At 41.3% G+C, this 18,072-nt stretch overlaps 1 protein-coding gene across 1 annotated transcript; it reads left to right on the plus strand.

The window, feature by feature from the left end:
* The first annotated feature begins 2,952 nt into the window (after nucleotides 1–2,952).
* disp2 (dispatched homolog 2 (Drosophila)) lies at nucleotides 2,953–17,028 on the plus strand. Its single transcript, XM_041813412.1, has 10 exons — nucleotides 2,953–3,044; nucleotides 8,449–8,593; nucleotides 8,741–9,018; nucleotides 9,648–9,677; nucleotides 9,784–9,907; nucleotides 10,269–10,384; nucleotides 11,986–12,101; nucleotides 12,848–12,945; nucleotides 13,172–13,330; nucleotides 13,744–17,028. The coding sequence occupies exons 1-10, from the start codon at nucleotides 2,953–2,955 to the stop codon at nucleotides 17,026–17,028; spliced, it is 4,443 nt and encodes a 1,480-aa protein (XP_041669346.1).
* Nucleotides 17,029–18,072: the final 1,044 nt, after the last annotated feature.

Genomic DNA, 18,072 nt, shown 5'->3' on the forward strand with positions numbered 1-18,072 from the left:
TTATTGAGATGAAAATAAAGACATCGTTGAAATATTCCTAAATGTCTCCAGAAAAACTTTCTCACATCGTCCTCATTTTGATCTTTGCTATTCCACCAATATTTATTTCCTTTTCTACCCCCAAAGCTGGCCCCTCACACACACAATCCCAGCGCCATGATTCATATTTATAACCAGAGCCAGACCAGCGGCTGCCTCATTAGCAGCAAGTCACAGGGGTCTGCTGTGTCACAGTTCCTGCTTTCATTTCAGCTGCTCGACTTTGGCTGGCTCTCATTCATCTAATAAATAACACGCTGAAAGTCCCGGTAGGTTTCTTATTTCTTTTTTTGTATCTTCTCTTCCCATTTTTAGGTAAAATTTAGACAAAATTCTGCAGTGAAACACTTTTTTTCCTTGAAAAAAAAGTGTTTTTTCCCCACATGAATGAGTCAAAACTGATGTAATACTTGAAACATACACACAGTATATGTCAGGAACTCCCATCTTAATCTTTCCTTTGTGCAATCAACTTCTCAGCCAGAAGGAGGCTTAAAAATGTCTTCATCCACAACAAACAGAATGTATACGCCACTGTGATATGCACGTATGGCTTTAAAGTTTAATAACATAATTTCACAAAATACAAGGACATAAAAAAAAATGAAACCGAACAGTGAATGACTGCAGTGGTGTTATCTTTATGATGATTTGTTGCTGATGTTGAAGGTTGGTGTGATTTCTGAAAGCATTCTGTAAAATGTTGTTTTGTTCTCAGAAATAAGATTTAGTTTGCCATTTTCTGAAGTGTTATGACCTTCAGAGTCACGATAAAATCACCAATGTAAAGGTCAGTAGTGTTCTTCACTTGTAGATAAGGACCAAAAAGTGAGTCATGGATCTGTGCCTCAAAAAGAAAAATGGTAGCAAAGAGTCAATGGTGTATGGAAGGCTCAAGCAGACATACTGTACATCCATTGATATTGTTGTATCTTTTTTTCTGTGATAAAAAAATATTTTGGTTGTTTCCACAAGGTCTTGAATACAACAGAGCTAGTTTTCCAGAGCACAATGTAAAATAACAAATATTTAAATGTTATAACAGAAAATGGAGGAAAATAAATGTTTGCCTGCATGCCTGCAGGAATGCTGCCTTCATACAGCCAATATCAGCATTAAATTCTTACAGCGCATAGCAGCATTGCATTCATACAGCCAATAGGAGCACTGCATTCATACAGCCAATAGCAGCATTGAATTCTTACAGCGCATAGCAGCATTGCATTAATAAAGCCAATAAAAGCACTGCATTCATACAGCCAATAGCACCAATGCATTCATAGAGCCAATTGCAGCACTGCTTTTATACTGCCAATAAAAGCATTGCATTAATACAGTCAATAGCAGCATTGCATTCATACAGCCAATAAAGGCATTGAATTCATACAGCCAATAAAAGCACTGCATTCATACAGCCAATAGCGGCATTGCATTCATACAGCCATTAAAAGCACTGCATTCATACAGCCAATAGCAGCATTGCATTCATACAGCCAATAGCAGCATTGCATTCATACAGCCATTAAAAGCACTGCATTCATACAGCCAATAGCAGCATTGCATTCATACAGCCAATAGCAGCATTGCATTCATACAGCCATTAAAAGCACTGCATTCATACAGCCAATAGCAGCATTGCATTCATACAGCTAAAAGGAGCATTGCATTTTAACAGCTGATACTAGCATTGCATTCATATCATAAAAGCATTGTGTTCTCACAGCCAGAGCATTGTGACATACAGCCAATAAAAGCACTGCATTCATAGCAGCATTCCCATTACACCAGCTAAATTCGCCATTCAGATCCCGTACAGATATTTCATAAAAATCCTTTTTACAACACTTTGAATGCATGAACCAAACTAACTAGCTACCTGAGTACTCATGACTAAAACCTCTATTTTAAAGCAAAAACGCCTTCAAAAACGGAGTAAAGTGCAAGCCTGCAGCCTAGCAAATGGGCTACAGGTGTAGTTCTGTGTCAAGTCACTCCTGAAGACGGCATAAGCTTCTCACGTGGGCAAAGGAGAAAAGGGACTGGACACGCTCAGTGGTCCAAAGTCCTGTTTTCAGAGGAAAGCAATTCTTGACTTTCATTTGGAAATCAATGTTCCAGAGTCTGGAGGAAGATGAGGGAGGGACAGAGTCCAAGGTGCTTAAAGTCCAGTGTTTTCAGTTTCTGCACTCAGTGATGATGTCATCTGCTGCTGTTGGTCTACTGTGTTTAATCAAGTCCAGAGTCAACGCTATCAGTGGATTTTTTTTTGTGAGCTGTAAGCCCAAATCATCGAAATTAAAAAAAAAAATCTTGACAGCAGCCTGGAACAACTTAGTTTCTTGAATAAACTACAATAAACACCTGTTTTCACGATATTCTAATTTTTATACAACTTTTGAGTCTTTTTGTGTTCAGTGTTTGTTTAACTATCTTGTTTAAAACAACGATGGCCTTTACTTGAACTCCCCTCATCATATGTAGGCCATTACCTTGCTCACAGTAAGTTAGATCGTATCTAACATCTACAGCCGGTGATTATGTTAATTGAACACGGCATAATTTTCTGTTCATCTTCATAACGTTCACTAACCAGCAGTTGGAGCTCCCGTCAGAGCCAATGAAGCCTTCTCTGATGCTCATCCTCTCCGTCACCCGGAGCTCTAGCACCGCGGCCGGTTGGACAGAGACCAGGCAGCGTCCTCAGCATCACCGCGGCTCCGCCAATCAGCTTGCAGCTCGAGGCAGATTAACCCAAACAGCCCCGGTGCTGCTCTGTAGTAGCAGCTTCAGAAACAAGCCCGGATCCTTGATCCTCGTGGACCCGAGCTGGGGCAGGTGGAGGCTGCGTGGTTCACCAAATTGAAGAGAACCAGAAATTTATCATTTGCTTTTATTTCAAAGTGGAATCAGGAGATGGAGGCTTGCTCAGTGATTGGAGAAAGCACGGATGCGATAGTGATGGATGATTCTCCTACAGATGAAGGAGAAATTCAGGCTTGCAGAAGGTAGGTTATTTTTCTACAGTGTGTAATGGTCTCTAATGCTTGCTGTGTAACTCGAACCCTTAGGTAGAAGAAATAAGATGTACAGTAGGCTATTAGACGTGAATGCTCCTACCCTCCTGTGGCCGAGGGGAGTATTGTTACAAAAGCACTCAATCCAGCTGTGTTTATGCTGCTGACAATAGGATTAGGAGGAGGATATGATTTCTGCTCTTGTTATTTTTCCATTAAAGATTATTACAGTATTAAGCCCTGACTGTGTAGCAGCAGTTGTCCTGTTAGTGAAAGTAAGTGATGCTGTAAATGAAGTCACTTTGAGAATTATTATAGTAACCACTTTTAAAGCTCTATTTTCAGGTCAGTTATCACTACTTCACTCATGGTATTAACTTAATATCATTATTTATAGCATGGTCATTTCACCCCTTTAGGCTTTTTGGAAAGCTGTTGGGTGTCATCAGCCTCCTTCTTGGGTCAGACTGCATCTCTGGACCTCTGATGTCACCTTGTCACTCAATCTGCTGCATATAGGGGCTCCAAAAATGAAAAAAAAAAAAGCATGACAACCTGTCACATTTTTATCCCTCTTTAAATAATTATTTCTCAGATTTTGTTCCGAAATATTGAAAGCAGATCCTGAAGTCATGATCATCTCGTTAATACCCCAAAGTAGCCCTTTCTGGTCTTTTTTAATGTGGGTTAACATCATGCCTCATTCATTTATTCTAACCTTGTGCATGTGATTGGCGGTCTAGGAGATGTTTAAGGACAGGACACTGAGTGAGATCCAGATAGCTGATGGGAGCGACGTGCGGGAGAAAAGGCAAGAGGGAGAGACCCAAAGGCAGACAAAGGAGAGAGTAGCAGAAGCTGACAGGCTTTTTAATCTGATGGATATTTTATTTGAGTCTTCAGGATGCCCTAAAATTGTCCCTAAACACTGTTAGATTATTGCTCAGATTAAATCTTTTATCACAGTTTTAAAGAAATCCAGTCATTCTGAGCGCATCATATCTAAGAGTGTGGTTATGAAATATGTGATTTAGCTCAGCCCTGAAAACAAAATGGAGCTATTTTTATCGTGATTGGTATCAGTATTTATTTAACATTGGTTTTCCAAGGAAAACAAAGTTGTGTTGGCTTGTAATCTTATTAAATTAACTCATCATGGGCAAACAGCATTATTTTGCAGCGATACAGAGATAAAGAAGTCTGGACATTGAGAAAATAACCGAAATGTATTCCTCATCATAGGAAATATGGTATGTGGTTGAGCATTGCCTTTTGTAATATGCAAGGCCTTCCCTGAAAGAGATGTCTGGAGCATATGTTGCTGTAAAACCTCTGTATAGGCTACTTCTCAGTATTGATAGTGCCTTTCCAGATGTGTAAGCTGCCCACGCCATAGGCGCCAATGCAACCATATGAGATGCAAGCTGTTGAACTGTGCACTGATAACAAGCTGGATGGTACCTCCCTTCTTTAGTTTGCAGGACACGACATCAGTGGTTTCCAGAAGGACTTTCATATTTTGATTCATCTGACCACAGAACAGTTTTCCATTCTGCCGTAGTCCATATTAAATGAGCTTTAGCCCAGAGAAGATGGTGGCGTTTCTGGATCGTGTTCACATATGACTTCTTCTTTGCATGATGCAGCTTTGACTTGCATTTGTGGACAGACAGTGGTTTCTGGAAGTGTTTCTAACCCCTTGCAGGGATTTCCAGTACAGAGTCAAGCCTGTTTTTAATGCAGTGCTTCCTGAGGGCCCAAAGATTACAAGCATCCAATATTGACCTTTGACCTTTTGCCAGATATTTCTCCAGATTCTCTGAATCTTTTGATGATATTATTAGTACAGTAGACAGTGGGATATTCAGAGTCTTTTCAATTTAACTTTAAGAACATTTTTCCAGAAATTGTTCCACAATTTTTAGTTGCAGTTTGTCACATGGCGCAAACATAGGAGTGTCATAGGAGTAGTCATTGTCTAATTAATTCAGATATTTCAGTGTAAAAGTTCCACATAGTACTTCAAATAAAAACATTTTGAAGAGGCCTTTATGAAACTATTCAGTCATTTTCGTAGCAGGATTTCCTGGCTCTGCTGATTTTGAAATCCTTTAAAATTTGAAATGTTTCTCAAATGTTTTTAACCATCATTTATAATTCATGGCTGTTGTGTTCATTATTTTAACTCAGTGTAACAAACGAAGCAGCAACTGCATGAGAAAAGAAGCAAGCTTTCGTCTGATCTCAAACACTTTTCTGCCTTTGTGTTTCTCATATTCATGAGGTCATTCTATTATTAGTCTGAAAAACAAGTGGCCCTTTGTCCTGGGTGTGAGGAGGAGCTGGTGACACCTTCCTGGATGTATTTTTGTATTCATGCGCTGAAATATTAATGAGATCCAGAAACTGGTCCTCTTGTGTGCATGAACATGTTCTCTGTTCTTATGCTGGCCAGCCCTGTGAGAAACATCAAAGAGGACTAATAGGTTTAAATACTCATTAGGCCGGTCTCTGTGGAGAGGATGCTGACAGCCAGCTTACATGGTACACACTTTTAATGTAGCAGACATTTTAGACTGGATAAATTGGTGGTTATTTTAATACGACAGCAACAGAAATAGTGTTAATTAGTTAATTGGTTCCTGATATGTTTCTTGTTTGTAGTTATGATCCAGTTTCTACATTGGCTAAACCAGAGGTAAACATTCAGTAATTACCTCTTGGTCGTATGAGGCTATTTATTATTTAGATCATGACTTTTTACGGTAATAGCAGAAACCAAAAACCCAGACTTGCTTCTTCCCATCTCCTATTAATCAGCTCCATAACCCCTCTGCCTATGCAAACCGCTAGCTCAGCAGACTTCTCATCATCTGTGTGGCTTATTATAGGATGCAAATAAAACTGTGTGAGGTCATTTACGCTCTGTTGACTTACCCCATCACCATGGTGACAAGATAGGGAGTGGGGTTGCATCCAGTGCTCTGTGGAAAAACACACATCTGGTAGACTAAACAGACCTCATGGCCCCTTTCACTGAACTACAACCAGAGGAAATACTCTGGAGTTCACTTTGGTTTGTTTATTTACTTTAGACTGAAAAGACACCTCAAGATAGCAGGCATCAGTCATTTTAACAAAATATTTATGTCAAACTAAAAAGTTTAAACCATTCAGTATTCTCGGGTTTTATATTGAAGAAATCTTTGTCTCATACAGTGGCATGAAAAAATACGAGGTATGGCTATTAAATAATGAGAATAATTATGTTGGTTTTTGACAGCAATGCATTTTTTTCTTTTATGTGGGCCATAAGGGGCTTAGCTTCTATTGATAAAGTGGGAAGGGGGAAAAGAAGGAAAAACAGTTGGGAACAACTGATGTACAGGACAACATCAGCAAAGAGATAAGAGGTACTGCTTTGTCCATCACAAACTAAATGTTCCCCATGGTAGCTTTAAGATACAGGTAGACCAGTGGGAGATAATCAGATTAACACAACTGATCTTGTTAAATCCAAACAAAAGTTGTGGAGATATGAAAATATGAAACTCACGGTAGTGCTAGTAGAAAAGATGGAGGATTTCCAAAGTCATAAGGGCACTTCAAAGTAAACCACATACAGTCATGTGCATACGTTTTATGCATAGGGTACAGTATGGACCCGATTTGCAACAACCTGGGGCTGGAGAGGGAGGGGGGTTGGCCAAAATCAAGCTCAATACATGTTGACAAGTGTGTCACTTGACAGCCAAGTTCAAGCTTGACGGCATCCCTTGCCTTGGCCTTTCAGACCTGGTAATGCTCCCAGAGACTGCCAGCAATTTTTGGCTACTTGGACATCTACGTGACCATGACCTGGGGCAATCCTACTACCCGTCCTGATAGTGCCCTTGGCCAGAGTTGTCAAAACTTTTTTCACTCAAGGCACAGCTGAGGTTGAGCCAAAATCTTAAGGCACACAATATCTACGTTGGCTTTTTAAACATGTGTTTTGCCATGTAAATTAAAGGCATTTTTGTTACATATAAAACCTACAGAGTGCCTTGGATTGCTTTTTGAAGGAGTTTTTTAGTTTTTCATTTTTTTTTACTTTACATTTTTAGATTAAACCCCTTTTTTTCACTCATGCAAACACTCCTTCACCAGATGAAATAAGCAAATCAAGCCCAAAGTTTCCATAGAGCATGTATATGAAAACAGAGATCCAGCAGTGTTTCTCCTTTTTTGTCTTGCACACCATATCTATTTCTATGCAAAATAGCCTCTTTAATTCTTGTTATAGTATCTGCAGTCACAGTTATAGTAAGGATGCAATGTTCTACAAATTCCCAAGGCACACCTAGACTTGCCATAAGGCACACCAGTGTGCCTTGCCACACCATTTGAGAACCACTGCACTAAGCCATACTCACCACATCCATCCCTTTTTTCTTTACCATGCCCCTGGTAATGTGCAAGGACACCCAGAGCCAGATGACTAGGGTTATGTCAATCCTCCCTCCTCCCTCCCACCCAATGATGCAACATCAAATGGAGCTGGATAGGCCAGTGGTTTACATTGCGTACAAGAAATGGGTGGTTTGAACCCAAGTCCATGCACAATCTGTCTCCAGTGTGAATCCTTGGGCAAGGTCCTTGATGTGACGAACACCTGACCATGTCACAGATGCAGTTGCTTTAGATAAAAAAACATCACTGGAGTGATAGAACATCTATGGCTAACTTCAGCCTAATTTTTGACCCAAACATGCCTAAATGTACTAAACAGTACTGCATGTCTGTACAAATGCCACATTGTTCATTCATAAGCATGTTGTAATTTAAAACTGGAAATTTTTGGTTGACCAAACAACTAGAAAACCCACTAAGTGCCCTTTAGTCATGCAGAAAATGTAGCTATAAAAAGATTCTTGTGCTTTATTGATGGAGCCTGGAATAAAAACTTTAAAACTTAAAAAAAAAAATGCATTACTAATAGAGGGTGAAATTTTATGATTACTCTGTAACTGCAAGGTTCTTCCTACTGCTTACACCACCCAGTCTACTTCATTCAGTTTTATGTTATCTATGCATGACAGCCACCCACCCCTGTAGGATATGTGTAACAATTCACTCTTAGCTTTACCTGCATCACCTTTCCCCTCCTCCTTTGTTTATACCTGGGGCCCTTTGCCTCCTGAATCTTCATTGTGTCAACCAAAAAATATATTTCTTACCTCATTAGTTCTGCTGTCACTGTTAAAATGAAATCCTGCAAAGAAACTGAGATTTTTAAAATGCCTATTCTCCTCCTGCTTACCTGTCTATCATTCTTCCTTTCCTGCATATTTCCTCTCTTTCTCTTTATCTTTACCCACCTCTCACCCTCCTGTCATTGTTTTTCTCTCCTCAGCGAGATCCCTCGGTTGTCTCTGTGCCCTCCTGACAGCGAATGTGATGCCGAGGCCCAGTTGACAGTCATCCAATCTGAAGGGGAGCTATGTGACAGCTGCAGCAGCCTTGGCAGACCCTCTTCCTCCTGCCAGCTTTATCACCAAGTAAGCCTGAGCGATGAGTGCTGTGTGCTAGAGGAGGGACATTTCAGGAAGCATTGAAGCAGAATAAGAATAAGTAGTGGATGCACATAAATAATTCCAGTTTTTATATCTGTTTTATTCCCAATCCTACCCCCCTCCCTTTTTAAGGTCCCTCAGTGTCCCCAAGCCGGGCTCTATGATTCCTCACAGTTAAGAAATTGTCCTCACTGTACCCATTATGGACCAGTCAAACTGAAAACCTGCCAAGATTGTCATTCAAACACAACAGGTCCTCACGCAGAAGGAGGGGGAGTGAATAAAGTGGGACACAGTTGTAGTTCAGCCAATCCGCCGTCCTGTCACAGCGCGGTGAGGTGCCACCGGCTGCATGGGACAAATGAGAGCAGGACACAAAAACCGAAGCAAAGACATGTGGTGACAGTGAGGTGGGTTTACAGGAAAAGTTCAGCAGCATGTATTATCAGTTTCTGTTCAACACTTTATGAGGAGATCAATGAATGTGCACTGATTATAAATTAGAGTCAACTGCTAGTTAGCTACTTATAGTGCTTGTAAAAGGCATTAGACCCCTGTTTTCCCATTTTACTGATTTTATTAATCCAACATGGTCAAAATAATTTTCTGACAAAAAAATGAAAAGATACAAAAAACCCTTCAAGCCTGTGTTTAGTGGATCTTTAGTAGATCAGACCTTTGTCTGCAATCACAGCACTAAGTCTGTGTGTATAGGTCTCAGTCAGGCTTGCACATCTGGACACTGCATTGTACTCCATTCTTCTTTGCAAAACTGCTCAAGCTCTCTCAGGTTGCACTGGGATCAAGCCTGGACAGCCCTTTTCATGTCCAGCCACAAATTCAAATTCTGATTTATAATATTAGTAAAAGGGGAGAGCACTTTTTATAGGCACTGTAACTGACATATTTGGGGGATGTTGATCTAATTTTATGCAAGCAAAGAAATTACAGTTTCCCATAATGCCAAATGTCCTTTACAGACCTCTTTTTCTTACAAATCTGTGTTGAATGATTGAAGTCAATTTTCAATTTCTCACAGGGGTGGGAGTCTGTACTGTATCCTCAGAAAGTGAGTACTGAAATACTCCATGTCTTGCTTTTTGTGATGATGATTATCTTTTACTCACTGATGACTATCACTGATGGCTTCTTCTTCCTCTGTGGTGCTTTGGCAGTTATTCCCAGCTGATAGTAGACTACCCGTTAGCGATGTTGGTTGGTTGTGCTGTGCTGATGCTTGGCTGCACACTGGCAGGACTGTTCATTGGTCCACTGCCGGACTTCTCAGACCCTCTTCTGGTGAGTGTCCTGGCACAACCACACACTCACAGAGCGCATATAACTCCAGTCTAGAAATACAAACCTCCCCCAGCACCTCAGGCTGAAAGTTAATTACTGTTTCTCCACTGAATCATGATCAGAGCCGTGTCTATTTACTTCAATCTTATCACAGATTCAATGAACTGTCTGAATGAGATCACGCTCACTGTCACCTTAATTAAATGTATCTTCTTTTCTTAATCACATGCTAACAGGATAAACACTGATTAAGATATTGTCTTTGAAATGCAGCATGTGAATACAAACATCTAAACTGCACTGAAGAAATTCAGCATCCACACTAGTGTTAGTTCTAATGGTTATCTGTGTTCTTCTTCAGGGCTTTGAGCCACGGGGAACATACATCGGTGTTCGTCAGTCCAGTTTGTCTGAGCTGAAGAAGAACACAGGCCCGGGGAAAACTCTGTCTCCTTTACCACCACAGCTCAGTAAAAGGTCAGTACAGACTCTCTCTACAGGGAGAATTTATCACTGAGGGATTCAGACAAATGCTCTGCAAAAAGCTGCAAATGTTCATTCAAATAATACTCCAATATCTGAATCCTAAATATAAGAATATCAAAAGATTCTCTTTAAAAACAGTGATAGAAAATATGACATAGGGAAAGTTAACAGAATGGCATTTTAATGAATTGTAATATAATCTTTAGGCATTACTGTATGTTAAGTATTTTCTATACTGACGATAAAAGATAACAGGATTGGTCACTTCTAAAGTGAATAAGTGAATGAAATCATTACCTGAGCGTCCTCCCTCTGCTTTAAAAGATAACTTGTGCATGTCTTCCAGTGCAATGTGTCAGCTTTGTCTGAAAAATTCAACCTAAGTGTTGGGAATGACATAAGAGAGAATATTTATATATTCTCTTTTGTAAATACAGTAAACATAGCCCTATTTGAAGGCACCCTTATAGTAATTGCACTGCCACCCTAGGAGGCATTAATCAGATACTGCTGTGCTTAGAAACAACTCAAATTTAATACTACTTATTTCTTTTTAATGAAACATATTTGTCTTGCATGGTAGGGAAAATTCTGATACTTGAAGTGTTAAAAGAAAACGATTGGTGTTACTTTGAGGATCAACAGTATAGAATGGCTACAATTACACCATGAAGACAAAAGAACACACCAAGCAACTCATAGAAAAGGTTATTGGAAAGTATAAGTCAGGGGATGGAGATGAAAAAACACCCAAAAGCACTGAGTATCTTTCAGAGTTCAGTTAAATCCATCGTCAAGAAATGGAGGGAGTATGACATGTGTAAATCTGCCTAGATCAGGCCATCCTCACAGGTGAGTGATCATGCAGGAAGGAGACTAAAGAGAGAGGCCACCAAGGCACCTATGACTACTCTGAAGGAGTTACAAAATTCAGCAGCTGAGATGGGAGAGACTCTGCATACAACAACTGTTGCAGGGGTTTTTCAACAGTCAAACCTTTATGGGAGAGTGGCAAAGATTAAGACACTGTTGAAGAAAACTCAAATTAAATCTCCACTAGAGTTTGCCAAAAGGCATGTGGGAGACTCCATGGTCAAGTGGAAAAAGGTCTTTGGTTTGATGTGGCCAAAATGGTGTTTTCTGGCCATTAGACCAGACACCAAACACTGCACATCACCACAAACACACTATCCCCACTGTAAATTACAGTGGTGGCAGCGTCATGCTGTGGGGATGCTTCTCGGCAGCTGGCCCTGAAAGGCTTGTAAAAGTAGAGGGTAAAATTAATGTGGCAAAACAAATGAAAATCCTTGCAAGAGAACTACAGCTTGTTACTTTGACAGTAAGAGTTTTTTGTTGTTTTTATGCACTGTACTGGTGCATTTAGACTGTGTGCAGGAGTTTGCCTGCATTTTTTAACAACTTTAAACAAGAAATCGTGCAATATTGGATGCCTAGGACTTTTATTTTTGTTGAATCAAAACAGGTATTGATATGTTTGATATTTACTTGTATTTTATCAAGGCTAAAAATGCTGGTGTCATAACAACTTGTGTGCCTGAAATAATAAAAAACATATCTGTCTTTGCTAGTTTTGGTGGTGTTAATACTGGAGACAGCAGTGGCAGCCAGGATGCCTCCAGGCTTCGTATTAAGAGGATGCTGGCTACAGATTCCTCTCCAAACACTTTCCTGTGTGATGCTCCAGGTTTGTACATCATTATAGGTTTTATGTAAAACATTGTTTATCTCTTGATTATGACTAGCGATGCCAAACACCTGCTTGAAGAATTCTTGAAAAAATTTTAAATAGCAACCCTTTACAAATCTTAATAGTAAGTTTACAGTATATTGCACATTTACCACAAGTTGAACAGAGATAGTACACGGCCTGCTGTGTTGTTTACCACCATTAGAAGTTGATAAACTTATGAATATGTAAATAATAGTGAGCTGAGGGCAAAGCTTTCCATTCTGTTAGAGAAATCAGTACTCCCAGCACGCCACTGAAAGCAACACAACAACAAAAAATACAGTCACAGCTTTCTTTTTGAATGTAAATGTGAGCAAAATAGTGAGATGGAATAATAGCTCTTGGCGTAGCTTCAAAGAGAAGTGTTGGCTGAATAATTTCCATGAGCACATTATCCCATGCTTTGTGCCTTTAAAATAGTGTTCTTGTAATCAAAGACAACACTTCATCTCAGCTTGGATTTATTAGCAAATCAAAACCTTGGGGTTTTTACTTTATGAGGCCTAATTTTATTCAACACCAATTGATGCTACACACAAAGTATTTGTTGTTGCCCTAGTTTTTTCTTTTATACATCTTTACCCCTAAAACCTCTTGGAAATGATTCAACCATTCCTGACATGGCTGTCCAACCATCCAAACAAAGATGATGATTCACCGCTGGTCTTGTACGTTGAATCCATCTGCTCCTCTCCATGCAGGCGAGCGTTTGGCTCAGTTGGTGTTTCGCTCGGAAAACTCGGCCAGTCTTTGGAGTCTGAAGGCCATCCACGCCATGTGTGAGACGGAGCAATCCAGGGTTAGCTCTCATCTTCTCATCCCACCTTTACTTGTCTGCCTTTTGCTTTCCCTTTTGAGTAATCGCCTTCTGTCTAATCAAACTTTTGTCTTCTCTTTTAATGGCTTACTCGTAAATTAAAAACTCTACTGTATGGACATTCCCTAATGTGAAATCCATTCATTTGTGTGCATTTATTTCAATGTTTGGCAGGTGTTCAAAAAAATCTTTCTTTTGTCTGATTCAGATTCGCTCCCAGGCTCAGTTCCAGGACTTGTGCCAGCAGCATGTGAGGGCAGAGGCTGAGGGAACATCAAGAAGCGGCTGTTGTCCGAGCTGGTCTCTGGGGAATTACTTGGCTGTCCTCACTAATGCCTCATGCTGCCTCAGCCTCACCTCACACCAGGTACTGCAGCGCTCTCATCATTATGACAACAAAGAAAAACTACCACTAAGTTTTGATAAGAAACACAAATACTATGCATGTGTAAAGTTTTTATAGTCACTATAATAAACAAAGTTTCAAATGTGGGACTTGTCGAGTAACACTGTACAAGTCCCACTGTATAATACTTTTTATAGGCACTCGATTTTTCTTAAAATATTTTGAGAAATACTCCTAATAAAATATGCATACTATTCATAATAATTCCTTAAAAATAGATATTCTCAAAGTTTCTAATTTCTGCTGATATAATCTAAAGGATGCCGAGATTGAATTTAGGGGTACTTGGGCACTGCTTAGAAGAGTCTCAAGTCTTTTTGAGTACCAAAAGGGTCTAATCACCAATTATCACAATATTTTCTCTTTCATCACAGGTGTCTGAATCTCTGAACCTTCTCCGCAAATGTGCTCCACATTATCATGAAGGAAACCTCGTGGAAGCCTGTGTAGAAAAACCAAAACAAGGCAGCTGTTCCTCAGTCCCGTCCCGCTGTAAACAATCACGTGTCGTGTTCCAGATCTTACACTTCCTGGTCGATAAAGACTTCCTTGGTCCACAAACTGTTGAGTATCAGATTCCAACGCTGAAGTACAGCCTTCTGTTTTTACCTGTCGACAAAGGGGAGCACATGATGGAGATGTACATGAAAAGTCTCGAAGGCAGGGATCTGACGTATAACAATACGACCATCACCGGCATGGACTTCGGCATCAAGAAGACGCTGTTTAAGTATTACCTTGCAAGAGATTCAGTGTACCCTATCCTTGCTGTTGTATCTCTTCTTGTCACCATGACTCTTTATCTGCACTCTCTCTTCATAGTAGCATTATCTATGATAGCAATCACAGGCTCCCTCCTGACCTCCTATTTCTTTTACAAAGTAGCATTTCATCTGACATTCTTCCCCCTCGTCAACCTCTCAGCGGCTCTCATTCTCCTGGGAAGCTGCTCCAATCAGGTTTTTATCTTTGCTGATTTCTGGAACCTTCAGTTATCCCAGAATCCCTTAGCTTCTCTGGAGAAGAGAGTAAATAGAGCTATGCAGGAAGTCGGTTATTTGATTTTAGCATCAGGGTTGACCTCCAGCGCTGCATTTTTCTCTGGATATCTCAGCAGCATCACAGCAATCCGATGTTTCTCTGTTTATCTCGGAAGTGCCTCGTTTATCAGTTCAATCTTGGCCTTGGTGTGGCTGCCTTGCTCTTTCATTTTACGCGAGCGCTACACACAAGCATCCTCTGCATCAACAGTGGTACAGGGGTGGAAGCCATGCTGTTCCAAAAACACTGGCGGCTTCTGGGATACGAGCTCCCGCAAGAGATGCCTCTTCACTCTGGGGCAAAAGCTGAGAGAATTAAAAAAAGGTCTCAGCGACACTTCCAATCTGTTATTTATGAAAATCCTACCCTGTGGAGTTGTGAAGTTTAGGTACATTTGGGTGTGCTGGTTTGCAGTGCTCGCTGCTGGGGGGACATACATGGCCTGCATTGACCCAGGCATGAAGCTGCCGACCTTAGACAGCAAGGTCGCCCAGCTTTTCCGCTCTAGTCACCCATTTGAACGGTATGATGCAGAATATCGTCATATGTTTATGTTTGAGAGACAGAGGAACGGAGAGGATAAACCACTTACGATACAGCTTGTTTGGGGTGTCAAACCAACTGACAGCGGCGATCCCTTTAACCCAAAGAGTAATAGCTCTTTGGTTCTTGACCCAGAATTTAACATGAGCTGGCCAGATGCACAGGTTTGGCTGAGAGACTTGTGTGCACGGGTTCAGAACCAAAGCTTTTATTCCCCTCCGTCACTTGAAGATAAAGATGTTATGACAGATAATATCTGTCTCGTGGAGCAGCTGATACACTGGGTATCTGTCAGACGCTGCTCGGAGAAAAATGACTCCCTCCCGTTCCCCTATGCTCCCAGCGTTTTTGAGAACTGCCTCAGTATGATGCTGGCGGAGAGGTATGCCGAGGGCCATCTGGCTCACAGCGGAGGCCTGTTCTTCCAGCCAGATGGCAGAGTCGCTGCGCTTGTGTTGGCATTCAGAACCACATATCTCTACAGCTTCAACTTTAGCCGAACTAGTGTTTTCTACAGAGAAATCCTGACGTGGTTTAACAGGGAAATATCAGGAGCACCACAAGGGCTCAAGAACGGCTGGTTCATCAGCCATCTGTCTCTTTTTGACTTGCAACAATCTTTAAGCTCAGAGACTCTCGTTGTAGCTGGTTTCTCTGTAGCACTCACATTTGCTTTGCTGCTTTTAACCACTTGGAATATTCCACTTAGCATATATGGGACTGTAGCGGTAGGAGGCAGTGTCTTTGTCACTGTAGGCCTCCTTGTTCTACTTGAATGGCAACTGGGTGGCATCGAGGCTCTGTTTATATCATCAGCAGCTGGCCTGTCTGTTGATTTTGTTGCTAACTACTGCATATCTTACAGCCTGGCTCCGCATTCAGACAAAATCGGGAAAGTAGCACATAGCACTAAAAAGATGGGATGTCCTGTAGCAATAGTTTCTGGAGCATTTTTCTCCACGGGGATCATCATGCTGCCTGCCACAGCCTTGCTATTCAGAAAACTGGGGATCTTTTTGTTTTTGGTTAAATGTGTAGCGTGTGGGTTTGCAACTTTCTTTTTTCAGTCCCTTTGCTGTTTTTTTGGACCTGAAAGAAACTGTGGAAAGATCTCGTTGCCGTGTTGTTCCGATCACAATGATAGCACTCTGTCATCTTGTTCTGCAGCAGAGCCTGGTTCCTCGTCTGCGTTGGCAGCGAATGGCGCCTTTGGCAGATCTAGAGTGAGGAGGAGTTATGATAAAGAAGCAGGTGGTTATCTGTACCCGAACCACCAACGTCAGCAGAGAGAGAAGCAGACTGGAGCAAAAGGAGACAGTGGCCCTGAGCAGTACGAACTGCAGCCACTGGCTTATCGACTGAGCGACAGCTTCGAGAATAGCACCTGCACAAGCAAACTGTCCAATCGGCCCTCAGTGCTCTCTGATGAGATTACGCTTAGTGGGAAAGATGTGGACAGGAGTAGCATGGATGGGGACAGTGAAGCGCTGTGCAGCCATCAACCACCTCCAGCTCTCCAGACTTCTTCTCCTTATAAAGGGAACACCCTGCGCCCTGTAGGCCTGGTGCAAGACGACAAAGCCAAGGACAAGCTTCTGTGCAAAACATGCAGAGTTCAGTCTGGTGGGGTGAAGGACTGGAGCAATACGTCCTTCTCTTCATCTTCCAGCATTGAGGACACCATCATCAGCCACACAATGGAGACCTTTGACCAGCTGTCTCTCAGCAAAGAAGGACAAACAGCAGCGCAGAGCCTCCACCAAGGTCATGTCTCTGTTGGAGGGATCCTCTTCTCCCAGTCTCAGAGCTCCTGCGAGGGCCTGGAGGACTCCAATGAAACGTGCCTGAGTGAAATCGAACCAGGGCCTTCTAATGAAAGAGAGGAAGTCCAGCTACGACCAGGACATTTAAACGGGAGAAGAGATACTCTTCGTCTCTCGTTGAAAGAGACAGTTTATGACACATGTAAGGGGCGCGTCAGTCAGAGTGAAGAGGTGGTCATCTTACCCAACAGTAAGCCAGACCTACCTGATGTCTGGATAAAAAGAGATGGACAGCGCGAGGATACATGCTGAGCAAAGCATTGGAAACCTTTAAACACTGTGTATTAAATGCTGAAAATATATTTTCAAATAAGATCAACCTGATACTTTTACTACAAGGAATTAAAAGCCAACTGCAAATGTGACACATGACAGCATGCTAGTCTAATGCTGCTGCTAAGGTTGCAAAAAGGAACCCTGCATGATCAGACTAATTCATCTGATTGAAAAGTTATTTATATCTCTATAATGAACAAATAACTAGATGTTATGAGTAAGCTTTAACTTATAAACTCGCCAGGAGGCCGCCATATCTTGGTCCAAAATGGTAGTGTGATGTCACATTGCTACAGCGCTTCTCCACCTGTGCTTTTTATGTAGTAAACAGACATTTCAGACCAGCAGCTGCTTGAAGCTGCTGTGTGTCCGCTCCACACTGTCACAGCTTTCATTATAGGCATGAGTGTGCTACCTGTTGGCAGGCCTACCCACAGATCTGGCTAGGCCCCTGAAAACCCAGTGATTGGGCCCTCCCTAGTTGTGTTTAAATGCCATATCAATGCATGCGTGTTGGATCAGTAGCATCAGTGCTAGCATCCTGGCTAACAGTTGCCTCATTTTGGAGCTGAAAAGTGTGTGTCAAGCCATTATTTGCGCCACTCTTTAACCCCTTTTCATCACTGTTTCTGCCCATTTTTTTCATGTTTTTTTTTCACATCTTTCCGCTTAAATAATATGTAACTATGTAACCTCTTTTAGACCAATTTTCACCATTTCCCTAACCGGTTTCCCCCCTTTTTACCTTTTTTGATCCATTGTTGCCACTTTTCACCATTCCCCTTCCATTTTACCCCAATTTTCAACTTACTTGACCCTTTTGCCTCTTCTAACCTATTTTTTTGCCATTTTCGCCATGTCTCCATCCATTTCTGCCTTTCTTGACCAATTTGTGCCTCTTTAACTATTTCACCATCTTTCTTCCCATTTTTTTGCCCTATTTGCTATTCTTGACCCATTTTTCCCACTATTATCCCATTTAAGCCACTTTTTAACCACTTCCCACCATTTTCCCACTCA

Source organism: Cheilinus undulatus, linkage group 18 (assembly GCF_018320785.1).
Source record: "Cheilinus undulatus linkage group 18, ASM1832078v1, whole genome shotgun sequence".
Classification (NCBI taxonomy): Eukaryota; Metazoa; Chordata; class Actinopteri; order Labriformes; family Labridae; genus Cheilinus; species Cheilinus undulatus.

Bases quoted from the DNA above. Each gene is read 5' to 3' on its own strand.
- disp2 (XM_041813412.1), top strand. From the start codon at position 2,953: ATGGAGGCTTGCTCAGTGATTGGAGAAAGCACGGATGCGATAGTGATG. The intron at 8,594-8,740 runs GTAAGCCTGAGC...TCCCTTTTTAAG, and splicing joins CCTGCCAGCTTTATCACCAA to GTCCCTCAGTGTCCCCAAGC. The intron at 13,331-13,743 runs GTACTGCAGCGC...CTTTCATCACAG, and splicing joins TCAGCCTCACCTCACACCAG to GTGTCTGAATCTCTGAACCT.